The sequence below is a fragment of the Rhinolophus sinicus genome, chromosome 17 (genome assembly GCF_057876585.1).
Source record: "Rhinolophus sinicus isolate RSI-liver-muscle chromosome 17, RSI-T2T, whole genome shotgun sequence".
In the NCBI taxonomy this organism is placed as follows: Eukaryota; Metazoa; Chordata; class Mammalia; order Chiroptera; family Rhinolophidae; genus Rhinolophus; species Rhinolophus sinicus.
In genome coordinates this window covers 79,539,101-79,559,052 of record NC_142517.1, presented here as the reverse complement: position 1 = coordinate 79,559,052, position 19,952 = coordinate 79,539,101, and the positions used below count along the sequence as shown (strand labels likewise).

The 19,952-nt window shown below is 35.9% G+C and overlaps 1 protein-coding gene across 50 annotated transcripts in view; it reads right to left on the bottom strand.

Annotated features, from left to right (window-relative positions):
• The window catches only part of ABI3BP (ABI family member 3 binding protein), a 259,305-nt gene that overhangs the window by 148,366 nt on the left and 90,987 nt on the right, over positions 1-19,952 (bottom strand). For all 50 annotated transcript variants that reach the window (XM_088793875.1, XM_074332670.2, XM_088793881.1 and 47 more), the window contains exons 3-4: positions 10,328-10,396; positions 6,658-6,790 (exon numbers count right to left, since the gene is read on the bottom strand). In XM_088793875.1, the coding sequence (XP_088650001.1) occupies positions 6,658-6,790; positions 10,328-10,396 (202 nt within the window). The remainder of the gene's footprint in view (positions 1-6,657; positions 6,791-10,327; positions 10,397-19,952) is intronic.

Sequence of the window (19,952 nt, the reverse complement as noted above, 5' to 3'; positions counted from 1 at the left end):
TTTTCTGGGTAGGTCTTATTTTCAGGGAAACATGGTAAGAAAAGTGAGGTAATATTTCAAGAGGAAAAGTATGAGTTCAATGCTGTCATATTAAATTTCAAGATGTAAAAGTGAAAATGCTGACATTTCACTGTTTGTTCATTCAGTATATATTTACTGAAGGCCTTCTACATGCCCAATGCTGGCCCAGGGAATGGCAAGATAAGGGTGGTTAAGATATATAGGGTCCCTGTACTCACAGAACTTAATATTTATGTGGCCAGACAAATGGGCAACAAGACATTGGGCTCAATCAAGTGAGATTCACAGACATTGAAAATATCTACTTCTTATAAACTTGGGGGAAAAAAAAAAAAAGTCAACAGCCTGCTCTAGGCCAGCCAGAAAGGAGGGCCCTCATTCTACATTAAGAGTAAATAAGTGTTATAGAACAGTACACCTAAAACCTATATAATTTTATTAACCAATGTCACGCCAATAAATTTAATAAAAAAGAGTAAATACGTACAATATGAAAGTGTTAGAAACATGAAAATGATATCTAAATGAATCATTAAACTTTAATAAGTTGGTAAGAAATGAGAACTAAAACAATCTTAAATGATTTAAAAGTTGGAAACAAGGGAAGGGAAAAAATAAGCTATTAATAGTGAAATAAATTTTGGTTAAAAACATGTTTTATTCTTCATTTGAGCCAATCTGGAAAGTTTTCTTTTGACCTTAGACAAATTGAAGATAAATGTGACATTCTTCCATTCCAAGCCCATTAATAATAAAAACTGCAATTAAGCACATCTACTCTCCAATGTGAACTCAGAGAAGGATCTAAAAACATGGGAGACTCATATGGACCGTATTCAAATAGGAATAGAAACATGTACCACAAAGGGTAAAGTGACATTTCATCAATATTTCCAAGCTTCAAACAAACAAAATAAAACAAAAAAGAAGGTTTTTCTCACAGGAATCTTACTACATGGAGCTTTGATATAAGAAGCCCAGAGTCAAAGAATAAAGGAAAAGCTTTTCCAATAACTTATTTGCGTTTGCATAGGATAAATGAGGCTACACAACAAACCAATGTGGAATAATTTTTTTTAAATCAGACTTTACACAAGGTGCCAAATATTAGAGTTCAATGGATTAAAATGACACCAGTTGGTATTTCTGTAGTAGGCCAAGGGCATTCAGATTTCAATGGTTTTGTAAGAAGATACTCCTGAAGGAAAACTGCAGCTATATCTTCCAATTTTTGAGAAGTAATCATTCTCTGTAGCTATTATTGCTTACTATAACTTATTAGATTAGCCTAAATTCTAAAACACCAAAAATCTGCATGAGCATATGAGAGTAAATTTCTCCAAGTCTGCTTCTAATTATGCTAATTTAGAGTTGTTCTGGTGGATTTATTTGGCTGCTTCTATTGTGTACAGTATTTCCAGAGCTTTCAAATAGGGACTACTATTTTTTCTCAAACAACACAAAGACTTTCAAATGTCAGCTCTTTATTAACTACGCTAACTAGGGAGAAAGGAGGCATGGGTAAATGAAATCCACTACTCATTACTCTTTAATTCTTCCCTTTTAGTCATGTCCTAACAGTTCCCTATTTCTGTCAAGTATACCTTGATTCTCTCATTCACTGAAGTGTGAAAGTTTGCAAGCATCTTGACATGCTATTATCAAAATTTTTTTTAAAACTTCGTTCTAAGTGGAATTATTGATTTTAAATACTGTGATTTGACAGGCATGACTCCATCTATTTGTTGAGAAGAGCAGAGCCAGGGTGTGGGAGCCAGGGGGTAAGGGTGAGGTACATTCATGGTCTGAGTAGCTTGGGCCTTAGTCAACTGCCTTGGTTAAAATCCTAACTCCATTAGGTCAACTGCTCCTATACCTTCTCCACATTCATTTTGCTTCGTGCTGTCAAACCGTAACATCGATCAATTACAATCAGTCATTAGATAAATTCCATCATGGAAGGTCAGTCGGACCAAGTGAAACTGAGGGAAAGGCTTGGGCCAGGGCAGAAAATCATATCCAAATTATGCTAATTTGCACATTACTGAACCTCACTGTGGGGAGCCATGGTTACAGGAAACTCTGAGCTTTGCAGAATGGCTCGGTTTATGCTACCTGTTTCCTCCCCCTGAGGCAATTGTCTCTGCCTGCACCTGAGGGGATCTTGAGCTTGTAAGCTGCTGAGGAATTTGGTGGGAGCGGCCAGTTCCCAGACACAGAAGGCTGATGCCTATCAGGGCAATTGATAAGATAATTACTTGTGAGTTTCGGTGAATTTTGTATCCTCTATGTGAAAGCTAAAGAATTTACATTTGTTATGTTAATACATACTTGCACGTGCTCAAACTGCTTATATGGGTGCAGTAAAATAAACTTAGTGTCTTCAGGATCACTGAAGTCCCGCGATCGCCATCATATGTGAGAGTGTCTTTTATTCATTCCCACTCCCCCATTCGGGAACCCATCGACTCGTGACGGCTGGCCCGTCACACCTCACAGATATATCAAGCAAGCTGAGTAACCATTAAAATTAACTGTGTTTTGCTACAAGTATAACAAATTTCCCTCCCTCCTTCTTTCCTTCCTCCCTCCTTCCCTTCCTTCCCTTCCCTCCCTTCCTTTTCCTTCCTTTTCCTTCCCTTCCCTTTTTTCCCTTCCCTTCCTTTCTCTTCCCTTCCCTTCTCTTCCTTTCCTTTCCCTTCCCTATTATTTTTTGTCTTACTTTTTTAATAAGAGGCTAAACAAACATTTTCAGCATTGGCACATTGGATCAATCCACTATAAACTGGAATTATCACAAGAAAGCATGTTCTTTCAAGAGTCTATTTTCCAAACAAAATAGCTATGGGTTTAGTGGTGGAGAAAATAAAATATTTCAGATTCTTTGAAATATCTCAAAATTATTTTTCAAAAAATTTGCTTTTGGCAGTATCTTCTACACGGCTTTTTTCCCCCCAAGAATTTCTTCCTACAGAACTATGGAATGGGCATGTGAAGGCAAATTTAATTTTTTTCATTCTTAGTTTAGATTTCTTAATCTAAATTCATTTCCTAATCAAAGTCATATGAAAGGTACTTTTGAGGGCTTATAAACATTTTAGAAAGTCTTTCCTTTTAGTTCAATTTAGACAAATAAAACTAAATACTACAAAAATATATACGGCCCAAAAATACATGAAACAGTGTTTAATACCTTAGTACAAAAGAAATGCGTATCAAAATGGTATGAGATATGACTACACTAGAATAACTAAAATGAAAAATGTTGACAACACAAAATGCTGGTAAGAATGTGGAGTAACCAGAACTCTCATACATTGCTTGTAGGAGTGTAAATGGAAAAGTTAGGCAAAAACAAAACAAAGTGAAAAAACATTAAATATACATTTTTCCTGTGAACTACCAATTCTACTTCTAGATATTTATCTAAGATAAATTAAAAGATATGTCTCTAAAGTGTTATACAAAAAAAATGTTTATAAAATCTGTATTTGTAATAACCCAAATCAAGAAACAATTCAGGTATCCACCAGCAAGAGAATGGATATATAAATTCTGGAATATTCACATATAGGAATACTTCTCAGGAATAAAGAATAAATGAAATATTGATAGCTGTAATATCATGAATGAATTTCAAAATATGCTAATGAAAGAAGATAGAAACATAAAAAGAATATAGTGTATAATTCCATTTTTGTGGAATTCTAGAGTGGACAAAACTAATCTCTGGTGATAGAAATCAAGTCAGTGGTTGCTTCTTGAGGAAGGTACTTTCTGGGATGATGAAAATGTTCTATTTCCTGATGCGATGTAAAATACATGATTATACACAATTTTTGTAACTGATCAAACTGTACACCTAAGATCTGTGCATTTTACTGGGTTTATTCTACTTCAATAACAAATTTCTTATTTAAAAAAAGGAAGGAAACTTCTAAAATTTAAAAATCACTTTGAGTATACTCAAAATAAAAAATCTTTTTAAGTAAAATGCCTTGGCTGAAGCTTGAAATTTTTGAATGCCTATCAGATGCTAAGTTTTGAATTGGGAAACCACTGTAGTATTTATGATAAATAAATATTTTATACCCTATCTAGAATTATGGTTCAGCATTTAGCACACAGTGTCCTGCACACAAACAGTTCCAAATTCATGTGTTGGATGGATGGATGGCAGTCATTAAAAAAGGTTTTACTTATTCTATTCTGCCTAAGAAGATTTTAGCTTCATTTCCAAGTCTGTGCCTTTTTTCTGCCTACATCTCTCCCTGTGTGTATCTCTCCAGTTTTCTAACCCAATGATTCTCAAACTTCAGTGAGCGTCAGAATCACCTGGAGGGCTTCCTGAAAATACAGATTCCTGGGCCCCACTCTCAGAGTTCCTGATTCAGTAGGTCTGGAGGCGGACTTCAGATTTTCCATTTCTTTCTTTCTTTCTTTCTTTCTTTCTTTCTTTCTTTCTTTCTTTCTTTCTTTCTTTCTTTCTTTCTTTCTTTCTTTCTTTCTTTCTTTCTTTCTTTTTCACAAGCAGATGTAAGGTTTTAATAGGAAGTAAAAAAGGCATTAATTCTATGTCTTTATCACCATGCTACAGAATTCAAATACACTCTTCCCTTGTGTTCACACCTAGTAAGAAATGATCGTCAAATACTAAGGATACTTAGATTCTACATAAAACTAAATATACAAAGAAATTAAATAAATATAGCCTCATTTATGAATGTTTCCATAATTTGGCAGTTGATGAAATATCAGAAAATTATTTTTTAAAAAAAGCAAACCTCAAGGTATGAGGGAATATTTCCATATTAGGAAATACTGGCTGTAATGGTTTACACATCATGTGGAAAAAGCAGGAAGTGAATCTACTTTTACTTTATGTCAATATAGTAGAGCCTCTTTATCATTATATTTGATGAATTATCTCAGAGATATTTCGTCGAGCAGTGAGGAGTAAGCTATTTTATTTCCCTGTTCAAATGATGTGGGATAGTGAAATTGGAAAGTTAAATGGTTTGCTCGCCATAAAGAAGGATGAGATCTTACCATTTGCAACGATCAGGATGGACCTAGAGAACATTATGCTAAGTGAAATAAGTCAGGTGGAGAAAGACGAATACCATATGATCTCACTTATATGTGGAATCTAAAGAAAGGAATAAATGAACAGGCTAATCAGAAACAGTCTCAGAGACATAGAGGAAAAAAGCTGAGGGTTGCTACTGGAAGGGGGGTGAGGATGAGGGAGAAGGTGAGGGGATTAGAAAGCACAATCCATAACCACAAGATTGCCACGGGGATACAAAAGTCAGTATGAGGAATATAATCAATAATGTAAAGATTTTGTAGGGTATCCAATGGACATTTGTCTTAGGGAGACCACTTCAGGGACGGTGTAGATGCCTGACCACCTCAGTGTACACCTGAAGCTGAAGCTGAATAATAATGAATGCCGACTATAATTTAACATACATATAGTCACAGGATGTGGAGTACAGTATAGGCAATAGAGTCAATGGAATTGTAACAGATATATATGATGTCAGAGGGGGAGGAGGGTTATCACTTTGTGAGGGGTATAAATGTCTAACTATTACATTGTTTTGTACACCTGAAACTAATTAAAAAATTTTTTTAAGGATTACTTTAAGAAATTTCCACTACCTACATAATTTCAGAATTTCCATTTCTGACAAGTTTCCAGGTGAGGCTGATGTGAATGGTGCTTAGTTTAGGAACCACACTTTGAGAACTACTGCTGCTAGCCCTTCTTCAATTGTCAGATCAGAGATCCATCTTTTTCCAGTTCAAGATCAACCTTTCCAACTTTTCTTTTTGCTTTTAAAAATTATTTTATTACTTTTATAAAACTGCTTATGCTTGTAAAAACTTCACACTGTACAGAATACTGCACAGGAGAAATAAAAGTCACCCAAAAAGGCCATCCCTAATCATTCTTAACACGTGGATGAGTTCCACAAATCTCCCATAAATGTGGTATAACAACATGTATACACACAAACAGTTTTACATGAGGAAATCATGCCTCGTTGTAATTTTATACTACTCAATGGAAAATAAATGTCTTTCCATGTCAATAAAGTAGGTGTACATCATTAGTTATATTTGGTCACAGACTATTTCATTGTATGTACATATATATAAATATAAATATAAATATAAATATAAATATATATATATATATATATATATGTGTGTGTGTGTGTGTGTGTGTGTGTGTGTATGTACGTATATATACTATAGCAACATTTCCAATTTTTAACAGTCTTTCCTGTCTTTAGCATCATCCTCTGAGTTTTTATTACACTTCTCGACGATACTCCCCACTTGTTATTTGGCTTATTCTCCCTTGTAGTTTATTCTTTGGAAAGAAGAAAAATACCTGCATGTGTTTTCTATTCAGGTAGGTGGTAACTCCCTTAAGATTAGGGCCCCCAACTTAGGTTATTTTTATTTCCCCTCACACCTGGAATAGGCTGAACAGCTAAGAGGTGACCTGTAAATGCTGATGTTCCTGATATTTATACATTCTTCTAAAGCATGTACAAGCACTAATAAAAGCAAGCACTCTTTTTCAGATGAAAAATAAAGTCTTCCACTTGGGTGAATTACCTGTTATTGGGACAGTGACTTGGCAATGTCCAGTCATGGTGTGGGTTAATGAGGAATCCCCAGGACAGGAAGACTGAGCTCGGTGTCAGAGTGCCAACCACCAGCTGAAGAGGTTTGCGAGAGCGTGTTTTACCTGTGGAGGTAACATACTGATTAATTCTGGTAACATTTAATATATTTTTATGACCGGGGTAAAATGCATAAAGATGACTTGGCAAGATGATGAGTATAAAACTATTAAGTTCGTTTTCTTTTCATATAACACACACATATTACTAATTCTTTGACAATGACTTTAAGCATGAAGCAAATGAAATATCCATTTTTGATAATTGTGTGTGTATATATGTAGTGTGTAGTTATGTATATGTGCATATATGTGTAATGTATGCATATAAACTATATCCAGTTATACCTAGTTTTTAATTTCTTATGGGTCAGGGATGAATATGGAGGGCTTGGCTATTACCAGTGAAATAAAAAAACACACACATTTGCACATGCATATTCACATATACATATATGTGTGTATGCATATGCACACACTCTTCACTTCATTTCTTTTGCAGACAAAATAAAAGAACTTTTATTTTCTTTCCTGGGAATGTGAATTACTGTGAAATGACATCTAAGAAGAGAAAAAAAAGCTTACCATATAGATTGTAGGTTATATTCTTTTTTTTAGAACCTACTTGGGATTGTAAAATCCCCATCATATCATTACAATAAGAATATTTTCTACAGTGAGTATCTAAATGGAAAATAGGCACATGTTTTTAATAATGCTGGAAAAGTAGGAATAATATAGGAAGCACAGTTGTGCTGATGGGACTAATTGGATTTGGGCAATGCCTAGAGAGATGCCGATGAGCCACTGTAGGTTTTTTTCAAGTATATAGGGGGTAGATATTTTCATTTATAAAAATATCTGAAACTGCAGGAATGGAGGCAGTGAAAAAGACTAGGAAAGATCCTCAGCCATGGAAAGCAACACTGGCTCATAAAAAATACATGAAAAAAATCACCTAATAAAACTACATACAGCTAACGTAAAACATATATGCTTTGTCTTCCCGTTGGATTACCCCTTTCATTTCAATATGTTCTATTTGCTATAGGAGGAACCTGTGTTATCTTAATCTAATGCAATGGGAACCGGTAGGAAGGAAGGTACCCATTGTATGAGCTTAGGGAAGGTTATCTGAACCAAATGCCCTTGAAAATTGTGCCATACTGTTGCTTCTACTAGATTTCAGTTCTGTAAATTGTTATTCCAGTGAAAAATCTGAGTCCAGAATATACATAACCTAATGGTGACAAATTGCCTCACTGTAGCATAGCTGAATTTTTAAGATATTTGAAATAACTTTCAAGGATAATGTTGGAGGATCGTTATTGTTTACTTGCTGTTAACAATACATGTTGTAAACATGCATTTATACTCCTCTGTATACTTTTCCAGATACACCTGGTAATAGTACCTTGTATGATTGTGATTCAAAGGGTTCAAGTCTGGCCCCCAAGGAAGGCAAATTAGAATGAGATGAGGGTAGGGAGCACATGTAGTTTGAAAAAGCCCTGAGGTGATTCTAGTATGCCTTTTTCCGCCATTGAATTGATTTTCATTAATGTAATACAACTATGTCATTTTACAGATGAAAAATAAGGCCCAGAGAAGTTTCAAGGGTGTCCTAGGTAAGGACACCTGACACCAAAAGTAACGTCAGGACTCAAGTCTAGGTTTCCTGAATTGGAATCTGATTTTCTTTTTACTACATTATTGATTTAGCTCACAATATATGAAGTCAATGCCACTCAGAGACCAAAGATACATTTTTCTTTTCCCAATGGAACCTTAGGCTTACATAACCATCACACAATTATTTCACTAAGTTTGGATCTCAATATTAAAATGGTTATATAATTAAAATTTATGTGGTAGATGCAAATACAAAATGAATGGAAGCTAATCCGTTAGTCATTACATTGCTCTCAAGTGTAGATTACAAAAACAAAAGTTATATCCGCTGACTGAAAGGAAAGGTGGGGTAGTATATCCTGAGCAAGATGAAACAATTTCCTGAGCTGGTCATCACGAAGTGAAAAATAATTTCTAAGGCCAGTGTCATAGAAGTCTCAAAATGAATGAAGTTGTAAAATGTTACTAAAGTGTAATCACTCCCTTGACTTTCCTTATATATTTTTCAATATTTGTACCATGATCATATTTTCATTAAGAAACAGTTCAATTAATATACAGCCAGAATCCCATGGAACCAGACTCATGCTTCTTGACTTTATTGTTATATATTTTGAAATAGAGTCTTGAAATATTGAGAGTGCCTTTATTTTAAAGTGTATGGATAGTTGCCTGGGCAACCATCACTAACAAGTTGCAAGGAGTGATGGAAATTTCCCTTGTGCTTTGGGATGATATAAAAGGTCAGGAAAAGGGATTTAAATTTTTCAAATTGCTTGACCATTTACTGTTTCTCTTAAAAGAAGTGGAAAACAATAGAAGGTTGGGAAAGGAGGGGATTGTGGCAACTGATTTATGGTAAGCAGGCTTGGCTGATACATCTAGAAGATGGAACACACGGCTGCCAAGGGCCCATTTGCAAGGCATACTTAAATATTCCTATGCTCTCCCCACTCATTTCATTCCTTTAGAAAGATATAACAAAAAAACAAAAAAGATCCTTCTTTTGTGTGGCATCCAGTGTACTATAAAAGATAAGTATGATTAGGAAATAATTATTTTGAAAACAGTTCACACTAAAAAAATGAAAAAGAAAAGCAAAAAAAGATCAACTCTATCTACAGAGTTAAGAAGCTATGATATCATGTGGTAAAAGCATATTCACAATTTCGGCTGCTCTGTCCTTATAGCCTGCTTATTTGACCTGAGAAGAAATGTTAGTAGTGAAATTGAGACAATTTCGAGAGGGATTTTAATCTTCCTTTCATCATGTAGCAGTGTTTCTATTCACTTATTCACATGGTATCTACATTCCTGTTTCAAGACTTCCTAGGCCTGGGAAGCTGGGGGTTGTGTTGCTCTTTTACGAAAGGAGTCTTTCCTCTATGTTTGACTAAATAGAAGAGGTTTAGCAGGGAGAGATCAAGAGTAAATAAAACTAGGTTCCAATCCATTTAGCACACATATAAGTGAGTTATGCTTTTGAAATGTAAACAGTCTCCTTCAGCAAAGGTTAGACATCAAACTTTGTCCTTAAAATCTGAAAGGCACAAGAGCAGGCACGAATTCATAAACTACAGAATAAAGACAGATTAACAGGAACAACTCTCAGTGAGCCCTTGCTAGACACCAGGCCCTGTCCTATGTTTCGTATATCCATGAACTCATTGAATCCTCACAACTGCCCTATTATGCAGAGGAAAGGAGGCAGAGAGAGCTTCAATCATTTGTCTAAAGCCTTGTAGATTGTATTTGGTGGTGCTGGGATAGGATCCCAGGCAGTCTCTACCATCAGGCTATGCTTCTAATCTGTTGACCCGCTTCTAATCAGCTGTGCAAATTATATATATATATTCGAATCTACATTGCTAAAGCCTCCTCATGGCACTGGGTCTGCATGGATAGAAAAGAGATTTTAAAAAGCCATGGTTTAAAATTAATAAAAGAAAAAACAGAATGAACGAGAAATACCTGAGCATGACTTCTTTTGATTTGGAGGAGGAGCAGGTCGCACAACAATCAGATATTTAGGCTCTGCATCTGGAAACAATAACAATATTATTTATCAGTAAAATTCTTTGAGAAGGAGCAGTACTCGCGACAGCACACCCATGTCCTGACTCAGTGTTCCCTGGCTTTAGTCATCGTAACCACAGTGAATGAGAGGACCCAGGAATTTAGAAAGTTAATACTTCTTGAGACCAGTTTAGTTCAATTTTTAAAATGAAAATTAAATCCAGATTTTTAAAACCAAATGGACAGGAATAGGGGAGACATCTTAAAAGAATCTTGCTAGACACAGATTCATGCCACATTTTCATCAATCCTTTTCTCTGCAAAGAGTTTTTTTTAAAAAATCAGATCATATCTATTCTATTTTCCTCACAGAGGTCATCCCAATACTAAAATCAGAGAAGACAAATCCTACTTGCATAAGACACATGTGTCATGTCACCTATTGTATGATCTGAAATTGCTCACTTTGCGAAAACATGAATATTTATAATGCCCTATATTTTTATCCTGTTTTCATAACTTCTCAGCCTGTTATCATATCTAACCAGTCATTTTCGTGAAGAAATTTTAAACAAAGTCACAGTTTTTGGTGGCTACCATGTTTCCCTGAAAATAAGACCGAGCCAGACCATCAGCTCTAATGTGTCTTTTGGAGCAAAAATTAATATAAGACCTGGTATCATATCATATTATATCATATCATATCATATTATATTATAGCATATAAGACCCGGTATTATATTATATTACATTACATTATTATTATATTATATTATAACCAGTCTTACATTATGTTAAAATAAGACTGGGTCTTATATTAATTTTTGCTCCAAAAGATGCATTAGAGCTGATGGTCTGGCTAGGTCTTATTTTCAGAGAAACACGGTATAATTTTCACCTAAAATATGCCAATGGAAAATAAATTAACAGAGAATCTCTTTTAAAAATATTTGGGTTTTGAATAAAATGACGTTTAAAAATCAGCATGTGCTAACTCAATGAGCTAATAATTTATCAAATAATCTTTTTTTGTTTCCAAGATGAATGCTTGGTTTAAATACATATAAATAAGCCAAATATACTTTGGGCACACTAAATAGCTTTTTATAAGCAGCTCTACTAGATTAACTAATTGATGGGTATTATCTACAATATTTCTTCAGTAACTGGAGCCAGAAACTCATTCTACTCCAAGTTTCAGTTGGATGCTGTAGTCAACACGAGTTCACCTCTACTTGCTCAGGCAGATCTCACATCTTTGTTTTGTTTTCATCCTGGGTTCAAATATCTCCCCTCAATGAGCTTGGAACAGAGGCTATCTCTGCCCAAGGCTTTAGAGAGCTGACCTCATTCTCAGCCAGAGGCAACCTGGCAATTCAACTACCTTTAATGACTCCAGCCTTTGTCTTTTTCTGGACACCCCACACAGCCCTGTTACTGCCTCAGCAATTGCACTACATGGAGTAAACCAGGTAACCTCTTGAACAGATCTTGGAGCTTTACCTGCTTATCTTATGGTTGCCTCATGACCACAACACAGATAAAGGAGCATTCATTGTGTTTCAGAGTCTCATGTGTTTGAGCATATCTTGCTTAGTGAAGCTTATATAAGGAATGCATGACCTAAGTCAAGTTTCCTAGTAGGAATACAATAACCATTTCCTCATTTTATGTGGGATATAGAGTGATATAGGTATTAAAAAACTGCTGTGTGTTGAGTATGTGCAAGATACTCGTTAAGCACTTTGCATTCATAACTTAATTACTCCTCATGGCAATCTTACCTGACACATATCGTTACCACCCTGATTTGTAAATGAGGTCACTGAGGCAGTGTCAGCTTCATGGGCATGCAACATATACAGTTAGTTGTACAGGGTCCCATGTTCCAAAGGGCCCCAAGCTTGGTTTAATGACCTGCTGTCACCATCTTGAAGTTCATAATACTTTTGTCTTTGAATTTTTATTTTGCGAGGGAAGTTCAATGGGACAATGGAGCATGCATGGGAGCAGAGGAGATAGGAACAATACGCAAAACTGCAATTCCTTCCATTCACATATAGCATTCCAGGTGCCCCATTAGCCTAGCATTCCAAAGCACCTAGGATGTCTAGGAGCTCAACAACTCAAATGTAGAACGAGGTAAACATATTACATCTATGACTGAGTAATGGGGTGAGGAGGGGTGCCCTGAGAGCTGTGAGGCCACACTTTCCATTACACCAGAACGTGGTTCAATGTAGAAAGAAGGCAATGGCATTTTAAGAAACATATGACCAAGGAATCCTATCATATCCTTTCCTATTCATGTTACTTCTTGTATTCACCAATTACTTATGCTGAAACTGATGATGCAAAAAGAAAGTTAGAGCAACCTCTAGTTCCTTTTCTTTTCAGTTCTTCCTCACTCATAAGCAAGTCGAAGGCAGAGTATTGGTAGAATGTGCACGTATCAAGAAATGAAGTAAAAAGTTTAGTTGTGTGCATTTCCACTATTCTGGTAAGAATGAAATACATATGCATGTATGAACTAAAAAACAGAAACTGATTTTAGTGATTCTGCTTAGAAGTTAAAGACTCTTACATATGCATTTAAAGCTATCACTGCACAATATAAAGATAAATGGTAAAATTCATGTCAATAATTTGAAATTTTAATTTTTTTTTACCTAAATGACATTAAATAGCAAATATAATGACACCAAGACAAGCTGAGAGAGAAACAGTGAAAGAAAGGAAAACAATTTATATTAGGACCTTTAACAGCATTTTTTTCTTGCTTTTTGGACCAGGAGCCTTCAATTTTTGTTTTGTGCTCAGCCCTGCAAATTATGTAGATATCTTAGTCTAGTCCTCAAAGTACCTTTTTTACTAAATCTCTAGAATTCACTTCTAGAAAAGAAAATTAAATGCCTGTTTTTCTTAAATTATTCTTACTGTGGCAAAGTCTCTTAGAGCTAGTCTTTTATTTTCTCCCTTTGATACACATTAATTCAACTATGCCTCAGTGGTGTTTAAGAAAAGATCTGAAATACTAGAAAAATAACACACATGATCCAAGACATATGGTTACATAAGTTAAAAGGAACTTTTGTCATGATCACAGTCATTCTGCAGTAAGCAAAGGCTGTTACACCAATTACAAACTGGAACAGATGTCGGCATTTGCATGCATGCGCTGGCTCTCACTGCTCCTTAAAAACTGTCAGCATTCATGTATTTCAGCAGACTTTGCACTTAACTGGGAACACAGACATGGAAAAATAAAACAACCGAAAAACAAGCTTTCTCTTTCTGTTCGCACTACAAAATTCTTTCTGGATTTGTAGCACACTGGACACACATACAAGCGTAGCCTGATCAGAAATTCTGGCAACACACACCACAATCCACTGCTTCTTCATTTAAAGAATGTGTATAATGAAAATGTTAGTTGAAGAGAATTCGTGTATAACGCAGTTACCTTCACAAACTTTTCATTCCTAGTAGGTAAGCCTATACAATGTTTCAGACTAATTAAACCTATAATAATTTGCTTAATATTTTAAATGCCCTACAATGGAGGATAGGGACAGCTACTGTTCAAGGAAATTGACTATTGAAATCCTTTAAGGTACTAGATGTTTTGGTAATACAAATAATCCTCCCATAATTGCTCTCTTTGACAAATCCCAATTCTCTCATTTTTATTAGAGGACATCTGCACTGCAAGCCACACTACTTTAGAATTCTGTCCTAGTGAGGTTTATTTCTGCCATGCATGCAAGTTTCCACAAAATAAGCCAAGATAATCCTAAAGAAAATCAGGTAAGGGACCTGAAAAAAAATTCTTTATTTACCCCTGCCATGTTTTTCACAATTCGGTTTCATGTCAAACTAAATTTCTGGGCATAAGACGGTAGACTCTGGAGCCTGGAATTAAGTTCTGCTCAGCTAGTTACTAGTTCAAGGTGAAACACTTAACATCTGTGCACCTCAGTTTTCTCATCTGCCAAATGGGAAAAATCATAGTACCTAGCCACATGGGGTGCTTAGTGATGAGCAACCTACAGCACTGCTTAACACACAGAAAGTGCTACTGTTAAGTTAGAAACGATGATGGTGATGATGATGATGGTGATTCCTTTTTAAATACATTTTCAAATTTTAATTTATTTTATGTTTCAATTATGACTGACTTTCAATATTATGTTATATTAGTTTTAGCTGTCTAGCATAGTAGTTAGACATTTATATAATTTATGCAGTGATCCCCCAATAAGTCTAGTACCCACCTGACACCATACATAGTTATTACAATATTATCGACTATATACCATATTCTGCACTTTACATCCGCATGACTACTTTGTAACAACCAATTTGTACTTCTTAATCCCTTCATCCTTTTCACCCAGCCCCGCATCTGGCAACCATGAGTTTGTTCTCTGTATCTATGAGTGTGTTTCTGTTTTGTCTGTTTGTTTATTTTGTTCTTTAGATTCCATAGATAAATGAAATGATAAGGTATTTGCCCTTTTCTGTCTGACTTATTTCAGTTAGCATTATAACCTCTAGGTCCATCTATGTTATTGCAAACGGTAGCAGTTCATTCGTTTTTACAGCCGAGTAATATTCCATTGTGTGTGTGTGTGTATATATATATATGTATATATATACCACTTCTTTATCCGATTATTCATTGGTGGGCACTTAGGTTGCCTCCATAACCTAGCTATTATAAATAATGCTGATTCCAGGTTCACTTGACAAAAATGTATTTTCTGCTTCTTTAGGGGGAAATACTCTAAAAATATCAATTAAATCCATCTGGTCTAATCTGTCATTAAGGCTGCTGTTTCCTTATTGATTTTCTGTCTGGAGAATATATCCATTGATGACAATGAGGTGTTAGAGCCCCCTACTATGACTGTAGTACTGTCAATCTCTCCATTTATGGTCATCAATATTTGCTTTATATATTTAGGTGCTCCTATGTTGGGCACATACATGTTTACAAGGGTTATATCCTCTGTTAGATTGATCCCTTTACAGTTATGAAATGTCCTTCTTTGTCTCTTAGTATAGCCTTTGTTTTAAAGGCAATTTTGTCTAAGTATTGCCGCCCCAGCTTTTGTTTTTGTTTTTTCATTTGCCTGAAATATAATTTTCCACTCCTTTCCTTTCAGTCTGAATGTGTCTTTTGATCTGAAGTGGGTCTCTTGTAGACAGCATATGTATGGATTTTATTTTCTTATTCATTCAGCTATCCTACGTCTTTTGATTGGAGCATTTAATGTATTTACATTTAAAGTGACTATTGATAGGTATGTAGTTATTGCCATTTTATTATACATATTTATGTACACCCCACACACATACACTTCTTGTTTAAGAAATCCCTTTAATTTTTCTTGTAATACTGGTTTGGTGGTGATGAACTCCTTTAGGTTTTTCTTTTCTGGGAAGCTCTTTATCTCTCCTTCAACTTTAAATGATAGCTTTGCTGGGTAGAGTAGTCTTGGTTGTAGGCCCTTGTTTTCATCACTGAATATTTCATGCCCTTCTGGCCTGCAAAGTTACTGTTGAAAAATCAACTGAATCTTATGGGAGCTCCCTTATAAGTAACTAGTTGTCTTTCTGTTGCTGCTTTTAGGATTCTCTCTTTGTCTTTAACCTTTGCCGTTTTAATTATAACATTTCTTGGTGTGAGCCTGTTTGGGTTCATCTTGTTTGTGACTTTCTATGCATCTTGGATTTGTATGTCTATTTCCTTCACCAGGTTAGGGAAATTTTCAGTCATTATTTCTTCAAACAGGTTCTCAATCTCTTTCTCTTCTCCCTCTGATATCCCTACGATGCAAATGTTGTTACACTACATGTTATCCCAGAGCTCCCTTAAATTATTCTCTTTTTTTATTCTTCTTTCTTTTTTGCTGTTCCGATTGGGTGTTTTCTGCTACCTTGTCTTCCAAATCACTGATTTAGTTCTCTGCTTTATCTAATCTGTTGTTGATTCCTTCTACTGCATTCTTCATTTCAATTATTATATTCTTCATTTCTGATTGGTTCTTTATTTGTGATTTATATGTCCGTTTTTATGCTTACTATCTCTTTGTTGAAGTTCTCACTAAGTCCCTTGAGCATCCTTATAACTAATGTTTTGAACTGTGCATCTGGTAGATTGCTTGCCTCCATTTCATTTAGTTGTTTTTCTGATGTATTCTCCTGTTCTTTGTCATGTTTCTTTGTTACTTCATTTTGGCTTCCTCTGCTTGTTTCTATGTGTTAGGTAGATCTGCTATGTCTCCCAGAATTGGCAGGGTGGCTTGATGTAATAGGTGTCTTGTGGGGCCCAGTGGTGCAGTCTACCTGATCACCTGAGCTGGGTGCTCCAGGAACATCCCTTGTGTGGGTTGTGTGTGCCTTTCTATTGTAGTTGAGCCTTGATTGCATTGGCACATCAGAGAGTGGGACTGAACATCAGGCTGACTGGCTGTGAGGACTGGCCATGACCATAGCATATGAACTGCTCTGAGGGGGATCACCTCACAGAGCAGGTTTTGCCTCAGCAAGCTCTTGTGCCTATTGAGACCCCTTTTTGGGTGTGCCACTTGTGGGGCTAATTTGATGGTGCTCTGTTATGGTTCCTCTTGAATAAAGTTTTCCTTACCATCTTTAACAAGTGCCACTAAGTAATTTCTTTAACAATACTCACTCATAAATATCAATGCAAAAATCCTAGAAAATATTTTGACAAGCAGAATTTGGAATCATGTAATGTAATAATACATTATGGCCAACTGTAATTTATTCCAAAAATGTGACATAAGGAGAAAAAAATAAGACTATTTCCACAGGTGCTGAAAAGGCATTTGATGAAATTCAATACCAATTCTTAATCAATAAACAAGAATTCAATGGAATACTTCCTTAATATGATAAAATATATCTTAAAACAGCTGAACCACCTTTAGTAAATGTGCAGGACCCAAGATTTACATTTCTGTTGAGTAACTTTCCCTGGCTTTATCAGAAAATTCAACCCTCATTTTCGTTTTCCTTTTTTTACTATATATATTTTTTTAATGTTACACTATGATTCTATTTTGTAACCTGTTCCAGCTTTTCTATCAAACAGCTAGGACATGGATTAGGAAAACAAACCAAGAATGATGTAACCATCTATATTATGTGTCATTTTACATCAATGATGTGGAAATAACTAAAACGAAACAGTGTGTTGAAGCATTACTGGAACATTTTCACATAAGGCCAGCCTTACCAGAATTATGAGTTAGAACAAACTTGCTCACAAAGGCCCCAGTTTTAAGTTTCTATGCTCATTTCCCTCTGAGTTACCTCCTCACTTTACCAAATATGCTTCTCCTCTTCATTTTTATTTTCATTAGTTCTCCAAGAGGATCACAAAAAACAACCATTTGCAACTTAGTGTGAATGGATTCATGTTAATACAGTACCCCTACTCATTACCTGTTCTATTTTAATTACAAAGAAAGGGACCCATCCTCTACTAAATACACACAAGACATCAAGCAACAAATGGGGAGGAGCTTTTGTCCTAATGCCCTTCCTAATTCTTTTCCTCTGTCTCTAAAATCCTAAGGTATAGAGAACTATCTTCTCCATAAGCTAAAGACAGCTAGCTCGCAAATGTCTTTGTAGAGATTAGACCTGTGGAGGGTATGCAGGCTTTCTTCTGGCAGGAGGGGCTAGGTACCAGTTTGGTCACACAACTGTGCTTTAACTGCCTGGATCCCTCTGGAACCAACAAGGGAAGGCAGACATCATCTCAGACACTCTTCAAGGCCCAGGGAGAAATTTCAAGATCAAAATAAATTTCTAGGTGACTTTAAGCCTATTGAAGACAGCCCAAATTACTCTTTTGTGAATAATTCGGTTTATTTTTTAATGTTTAAAAAACAAAACACAGGTGGGATTATCCCTGCTGTGGTTTGGAAATTTAAAAAGAACATTAAGGCTTAATCCTCAGTTCATCCCCAGAAATGGGGAGACCACTCCCTCTAGGTCCCCAGTGGAAGAGGCTGGAATCTCCTCTGTTCTCCAGAGGTAGCTGGAGCCTTAAAAATGTGTCTGAGATGGAGAGTGGGCACCTTGAGCTGCCACCCTAGAAACCCAGCAAGGAGAACACTGGGTACTGAGCCAGAGGCCTGTTCATAGAAGCGGTGTTCTCTGAGCAGCTGTGCCAGACTGTGCTGAGATTTGGGCCAGCAGGGACCAGATACAATGGTAGAGGACCAGCATACAACCAGATTCAGTGCAGGGGAGGAGGCCATGAATAGAATGAAGCAAGGGCTCTTCCACTGCATGTGGAAGCTGACTGGACCTCAATTTGGACTCTACCAATTCCTCAGGGCTTTGAAAACTGAGGCAGAAAGGAATGGATAGAATCCTAATGAAAAGGTACTTGATTTTCTACTAATCTAGCAGGTGGGAGTTTACTGGTTTTAATTTGATTTGGCGACATAAAAGCATCATAGTCATGTCTGAACCCCAATTAGCAATTTAACAATATTGAACATAAAGCTATTTTCTAAGAAATGGTATGTTAACGATTCAAAATACCATATTTCATTGGTTCTAAGACATAACCCCTCCTTTCCCCACATCTCCCCACCCCCAGTTTTGAAAATCTCTTAAATGCATTTTACAGTTGATACCTTACGTTGACTATGGGCAGTTGTGACCTTGTTGTCATTACCTGACATCATTCACTAAGGTCAAGAAAGTGACAGCTTCGAAAGTGGCAGAAGAAGGTCAGTGATTTGGAAGAAAACCCAGTGGAACAGTGTTTCCAAAATACTGTGTCACCAATGTTCTTGCTGCCACAAAGAGTGATGTGGTGTGGAAAAACAAGGCTACTGATAACTGAGTCGAAAGGTAAAGCAGAAGAGTTAAACTCCCAAGGTGAAGAATATTTAACAGTAATTTAACTTAGCTTTTGCTTATTTTCCTTTTTTTTTTTTTGAATAGATATCTTCCTCCTCCAAGCCCCACACCTCAGGCTAACCACGTGAAAAACATCAGACAAAACTAAATTGAAGGGCATTCCACAAAATACCTAACTAGAACTCCTCCAAACTGTTAAAGTCATCAAAAGCAAGGGAAGGCTAGGAGATTGTCAGTCTCCAGGAGCCTAAGGAGACATGACTACATGTAATATGGTATCCTAGAAGAGACCCTGGAACAGAAAAAGGAACTTAAGGCAAAAATGAAGGAAATCAAATAAAGTATGGACTTAAGTTACTACTGTATTAATATTGGTTCATTAGTTGTGACAAATGTACCATATTAACACAAGATGTTGAGAATAGGAGAAATTGGATGTAAACTATACAGGAATTCTCTGTACTACACTTACAACTTTTCCTCTCTGAAGGTATTCTGTTATTGAAAGATAAAATCATCTCTTTTTTTAAAAAAAAATAGTTATATAAAATTTATGTAGCAGTGAATCAAAGGAAGCTCTTTCAATAAATATAAAATAAAGGCCCTAAGGAATGCAAAAGCAGTGTCATTAATCAGCAACTTTATTATTTCTTAGTTTTAGACAAAATAG